We start from the raw sequence: 7169 nt of genomic DNA, 5'->3' as shown, positions 1-7169 counted from the left end.
CCATTCACCTAACTCCACCCACCTAACCCCAGCCACCTAACCCCACCCACCTAACCCCACGCACCTAACCCCACCCACCTAACACCCTTCAACACAATAGACGCAGGTTCAGCGTTGCCGATCGTTGACGAACCCGGCGGGGTAAGATGGACAATCATCCCTGTTAAAGTTGGATCCTCGTTCAAGTTCCAAAGATGGGGCGTCGTCTTACGGGCTTCCTGGGTAGTTAAGTGAAAACTAATGGTTTCTTTAATTACTTTTTAATAATTAAATATTGACCTGCTTTGACCTTTCCTCGCTCAACAATTGTTGGTTTTGCAAACTTTGTTCCTCAAGTCGTTGTTGCCATGACAATTTCATTTGCTCCATTTCCTCCTGGCTTCTTAGTAGCTATTATGACATCACAAGTATTATGAGATCACAAGTATTATGACATCATTATGACATCACGTACCTCCTCTTGTTGTAATCTTCGCATTTCTTCAACTTCTTCTGGGGAAACCCCCTGAATGATTACTTGGCCGCCATCTTGGTTTTTCAACAAATCTGCCGCAAACATCGAGTTAAACAACAGGTTAATCGCCAACAATCCCCATCCCAACCCACCCAATCAACCCACAACCCCAACCCAACCTTGCAGTCGCTTGATCTCTCCCTTCATCTCACGAATCAATTTATCCGTCGGACTTTCATTGACGACCGCCTTCGTTTTGATTGACTTTGCGCGGTCAGCGAACCGTAACGTGGATAACGTTTCCTCGTAGTTGATATCGGCCGGACTCAATGCAGCTATCTATGGAAAAGTTGGAGTAACTATATAAACCACTAATGCTATACACGTATATATATTATTTATATGTTCCCACACCCACCATTATAGTCTTGCTGTTTCCACCCAGAGCATTTTTCAACAACCTTGTTAATATCGAATCTCGGAACGGCACCGTTATGTTTTTTCCATCCTGTATATCAGCCAATGCTTTAATACAATTCCCAAGACACAGCAAACTTTTGTTGATCATCGAACCTTCTTTCAATCGCTCGCCCGTCGCTCCCGTGCTGTCCGCTCGCTCACTGGACACAGAAATATTATTAACAATATCAATCATACAATTTTTGCGATTCTCAGAGTTTTGTTCAACCAACCCTGGGGTAAATGTTAATATTATTACAGAACAACCCCCACCTTCCAGCCAGGTCGACCAAATTAATAATGGACGTTTTTGTCATACTCTTCCCGGCATCATTCATAGCTTTCTGTGCAAAGTTGATCGCAACAATTGTATGAGCTCGTGAACTTGTTGCGTTCATGTTCGTAGCAGCAAGAGTTCGATTCCGTGTTCCCTCAGCTATCCGCCCCTCGATGGCAGCATAGTCGCTAACGGGGGACACTTGAAGTTGCTCAACTATGATGTCATGAATAATATTACCGACCATGTTAGATACACGGCAACACCACTAACCATAAAATCCTTTCTGTGGGTGTTCTCTAACTTTAAGTCCACCTTTTTTAAACGAGGAAATGTTAAGAAGGTCCTTCACAGTCTCGTTGTATATCTCAAGCATTGAAACCGAAACCTGTGGATTGTTGACATCACAATGCAAGTTATGACATCACAATGCAAGTTATAACATCACAATACAAGTTATAACATCACAATGCAAGTTATGACATCACAATGCAAGTTATAACATCACAATGCAAGTTATGACATCACAAACCTGATACTCAGCTTCTTTCTCATCTTCATCCGTTTGTTTTCGTTCCGCGATTCCTTTAAAAAGTTCCTCGCAAGTAATTGGAATGATGCCTGCGAGTTACAATGTTTTCACAACTTTACCAAATATTTCAAAGGTTTTACCTTTATTGGAATCGAAGCCAACCATAGAATAAGACTTTCCCGAACCTGTTTGTCCGTACGCAAACAACGAACAATTGAAACCTTTCCATGCGTTCTCTAAAACTCCTCGTCCTAAATCATCAAATACTTTCGTCTGGAAACATAGATATCATATATTAACCATAGATATCGTATATTAACCATAGATATCGTATATTGAGCATGGATATCATATATTAACCATATATATCATATATTAACCATAGATATCATATATTGAGCATAGATATCATATATTAACCATAGATATTAAATATTTACTATAGATATCATATAACCTGGTCTGCATAACGTTGATCAGCAGGTTCAAGGTAACCATCGTCGCGCTCTCTGTAGCCATCATGTGACCAGTATGAGAAATCAAATGTAAACTTTTTGTCGGGGTATTTATCATCGGGGTCGGATATGATGGTGGTTCCCCCATTCATGTTTATTATAAGCCGAGAACTTCTTGATTTCTCTCGTTCATTGTAAGAATTGTTAAAGAATCAACATATTGTGGGGTGTGTATACGGAAAGTAGGATATTTTAAATATTTACATTTTAAGTGTGAAAGAGATCTTGTGTAAATCTGAGCACACAGATTTTGTTGCTACCATTGGGTGTCCTATGTAGCCTTAGACGTTTAACAGCAAACCCTAATGATGTCTTAACGTAAACGAAACATTTTCTGTCATACTTATAAGCACCACCAACACATTTGTTGAAATAATACAAAGTTATATTTGTAGTAGGACCCAAATTAAAATTATATCTCCAGTAAATAAGCTACGAGTGGATAATGTTAAACACATATTTGAACATAAACACAATAAAAACTTCAATTCAAACAAAAGTTGCCAGGTCAATATTTGCTTAGTCATCGCTTAAATAAACTTCGCTGACTAACAAAAGAACCAGAAATAATTTAAGCGACAAAATATTTCAATAATAGTTTGAATAAATATAAAAGAAATTATAAATATATTAAATTAATACCAAACAATTTATATTTAATGGAGACAAACCCCTCAAAAGTCAAAACACAATAACAAAGGATATGAAAGGTCTCAATCTCACAGCAACTTTTAAATTATCCGACATTTTTTTCTTTCTGTTTGTTTGACTGACTGAAAATATTTCAATTTATTTTTAATCAAAGATTTCGTTTTAATTTTTTTCTTGTTTTAATGAATCTTTTTTTTAATCCGCTCAAGAAACGTCTCGCCACTTACATCTGTCAACGTTTATGACTTCATACAACGCGGTGTTCATTATTACCAATAATAACCCAATATTTACCTGTGTGACGTAATAAACACCTCGGTTTTAGAATTCCAAGCCGTGCGCTTTCATGTTCTGACAGTTGGTGAATTAAAAAAACTATTCTAAAATGTGTTTGTTTATTACGTCACAATGCTTTATAGAATGTTGTTTGTTACGTATCTCCCAAAACAATTACCCACGTGATTATTGTTGACAAACTGGAATGGTTGCCATGGTTACGTAACGGCTGAGCGATCGTCATAGACATCTTATATAGTATAATAATTATTAATTAATGAGAATATTTAAAAAAAAACAACTGCATTTGTTCAAGAATTTGATTATTATGACGTAACATAAGCTCACCTGGCGCACCAAACGCGTAATCGTAAACTCGCGGAAAAATTGGTCGTTTGTTCTTCATCAATGATGATGGACTTCGTATCCTTGTTACGTCACATGGAGCCAACAATTGACATGATGATGTCACAACCATGACATCGGTTATACTTCCGCTGACGTCATTTCCTTCTAACATTTTTAAAATCTTCCAATTTTTTGCAACGACCAAGATATTGTGATGCAACAGACAACTGTTACGTCACAGTGGTAGTTAACTTGGCATTGTGACGTAAACAAAGACACAGCGGGGAGGCAACGACGTCATGTGGTCACGTGGTGTATAGCTGACGCCATCTTGTGCTTCTCAAACGTCAGTATGATGTCATAGTTATGACATCATTTTTGTTATGACGTATCATAATTGATTCGTCATAATGATTGCCATTGATACAGCTTAACATTGGGAGTAATAATAGCAATCACCACGTCACATGCGCGTGTGTTACGTCATAACGAAATCGACAACAACGCTAAATATTTACAAGCCACGTGACCAAATGCAAACATAGATTTCTATAAATAAACCTCTACGTTGGTAATAATATAATGTTTCTATGGTAGTAGATCAAAGAAAATTTGTTCATGGTTTTACAACCTTATGATATCAACCCCCCGTGTAGTTATATGGGGTTTTACGCTAAATATATTAACCGCATTTACCGCCATCAACCTATGCAACCCGTAGGTGGCGCCATCAATGCATTGATATATTATTTCTATTGTATATTGAGTTGCTGATAATTCCCCTCTTCGTTGTTTTAATTAGTTTGACCTTAATATGACCTATTAATTATTTAAAGAACGTCGAAACGGCAAACACGTTAAATAATAGGTTTTACGACGTCATAATAAGGATTGATTTATGAACCTATTGACAAACAATGCCCATTGTCCAGAACAAACAATTTATGGAGGAAACCGCGGGAAAAATATTTGAACAAAGATTTTATCATAAACGTAACAATCGTAAGGAATTCAATAATAATGACGGTTTGTGACGTCATGAGCCATTGTAACAAAAGTGAATCTCAAATATATACATTTTATAGATTTTAGTTATAATATAATAAACAAACAAAGGATATAAATGGTCGCACCCTCACAGCAACTTTGACGCGATCCTCACTTTTCATATTTTTTGTTTTTTTCTTTAAAATCAACCCGTTGCCTACAAATAAATATAAAGTTTGTTTCGGATTGTACCAAGCATTGTTACGTCATTATTCTAGATTTTGCTTCATAATAGTTTTCAAAAAGCGCCAAATATTAAAAACAAACAATTACATCTAAAATCGCGCTACCATGACGTCACAAAGCCCTAATTTTCTCACCGTAGATTCCTTTGTTTCTTTCATCGCGTCCGCGTCCAACCAACAATGGTTCACGTTCGATGTCGCTGAGCACCCTCGTCATATTCGTGTGTGACGTCACAACGGGGTTACAAATTCTTTGTTACGTCTCAAAACTTTAGTTTGTTCTGTCACAATCGTTGTTTATTTTGTAACAATAGTAACATACCTTAACATTATTACGTCACTACGAAGCATAGAAATTCCAATATTCCCGAATTCTAGATTCGACACATCTTCGCGTTGCGGTCGCTACTTACGATATGAAGCTATTGTTCGTAAACAATCATGTTTGTGACGTAAGAATATTACCTTGTTCTCACAATTATTGATGCAGAAACTCAAAGGAACCAGCACAATGTCGCATGAGCAAGTGTGAATATGAAACCTGTTTAAAATGTCCGGCGCCGTGGTATAGTGGTTAGCGCGCCTGCTTGTAACTCAGAGGTAATGGGTTCAAGGCTCGATGCTGCTACCATTGTGGGCGTATGTGTCCTTGGGCAAGACACTTAACGGCAATTGCTCCAACCCAGTGGTTACTAATGGGTTGTCTAAATTATCAGAAATACATAAAAAAGAAGAAAAAATCCAAAAAAAATAATTACCCACAAAGTAACATACATGGTAACTCGTAAGCTGGCACGAGGTGTTAAACCCGTGTGATAACGACTGTCGTTTTCCGGCCACGCGAGGATAAAGTAAGTTACATTCATTCATTACATTCGTTATGTTTCATACACCTCGTGTCTGCTTACCAGTTACCATGTATGTAACTTATTTATCCTCACATGGCGGGGCAACGACAGTCGTCTTAACACCCGTGTTTTCACGACTGACATTACCTGCTATTCGAGGATGAACAAGTTAAAAATTTATTTTACTTTTCCAGTAACGTCGCTGGCTTCAACATAGAGTACATGTTTGCGAAGAACACTGACTGTATGACGTCAATAATGAAGGATAATGACGTCACAGGGGCAGAGGCTATAGCGCTTTGTTGTGGTAAGATGCTAATATTGTGTTTGTTACGTATTAACATATATTCTGCTACTTTACAACCAGATGTTTAAACGACGCAGCCGTTATGCTACGTTTTCAATTGAATATGATTTGGCTCCTTTGACGTAACGTAACGGGGTTTGCTTTTTTCTCTTCGAATACGATAACGAAGATCATATTAATTAAACAACAAAACAACAGTCGTTAAAACACGCATTGGTAAAAGGGATATAAAACTACATTTTAACGATCCATCTCATACAATCTGCGACCCATATAACCTTACAGGGCAACTGCTGTAAACGAAAGCTAGCTATTTCTGCCATTCAAACTAACGAGAAAGCGCCTACAATTTTGATATAGTTTTAAAAACCAACAAAACAGCGAACTGAACATCTCAAAAGAAACTTCAGAGAGAAAGAGAAAGTGTGTAGATCGTTGCGTTCACGTGTGTAAACCTATTTTTCCATTTTCTCTCTCGTAACTAGTACCTAGCTTTTTGGCCTTCGTTGACCCTTTTTCCTTTATTTCCTTTGTACTCTAAGATTTTTGTACAACGGTTACCCATAGTTACTTTTTATTTACTCTACATACTTTTTGCCTGCCTATAATCCGCAAATACAACCGTACAACTGTTACTACGAGTACTAACCGATTTTCCCAAACGCGTTCAAAAAATACGAGAAACAAAAAGCGTGCGGCACGTTGCAATTAGGTCATCAGCAGCCGGTAAACAAAAGTCGGGGAAATACGATGGTGATTAGAAGTTAACAAGTCGCCCCTGGCAAAATTTGATCACGTAAATATAGCACATAGATATCCCCTTGCAAGGTAAACAAAAGTACGGCGATAACTCATAAACAAAAAATTTGCGAAAATAAACTTAATTCTTTGAAGCGATACTTATGTATTAAATTGAACCATAGCGTGCTTTGCCGGCGCCCCACTAATACATCGCTAAATTGTGAGTTAACAGTCAATTTTGTCTGAAACTTCTGCTTTTGTAGTTTTTACCTGTAGTGTGGAACTTAAACTGAATGAATGAATGAATGAATGAATGAATGAATGAATGTAACTTACTTTATCCTCGCGTGGCCGGAAAACGACAGTCCTTATCACACGGGTTTACTCCTCGTGCCAGCTTACGAGTTACCTTCTATGTTACTTTGTGGGTGATTATTTTTTTTGAATTTTTTCATTTTTTTTATGTATGGCTGATAATTTGGACTGCTTTTTTTGGGTTGCTAATTCTCTTCTCTTTCGTTGTTTCAAT

At 37.4% G+C, this 7169-nt stretch overlaps 1 protein-coding gene across 1 annotated transcript; it reads right to left on the bottom strand.

The window, feature by feature from the left end:
• Positions 1-78: 78 nt before the first annotated feature.
• On the bottom strand, positions 79-4988 carry LOC100175168 (kinesin-like protein KIF28P; the record flags this gene model as incomplete). The annotated part of the gene is made up of 12 exons (XM_026839516.1): positions 4880-4988; positions 4634-4716; positions 2180-2371; positions 1863-1995; positions 1723-1811; positions 1464-1578; positions 1187-1406; positions 873-1074; positions 634-793; positions 455-546; positions 280-390; positions 79-218 (listed from the first exon to the last, which is right to left on the bottom strand). Coding segments are annotated over exons 1-12 (1619 nt in total), but the record flags the coding sequence as incomplete, so codon positions are not given.
• Positions 4989-7169: the final 2181 nt, after the last annotated feature.

The sequence above is a fragment of the Ciona intestinalis genome, unplaced genomic scaffold (genome assembly GCF_000224145.3).
Source record: "Ciona intestinalis unplaced genomic scaffold, KH HT000360.1, whole genome shotgun sequence".
Lineage (NCBI taxonomy): Eukaryota > Metazoa > Chordata > Ascidiacea > Phlebobranchia > Cionidae > Ciona > Ciona intestinalis.
This window is presented reverse-complemented; position numbering and strand designations above follow the sequence as displayed.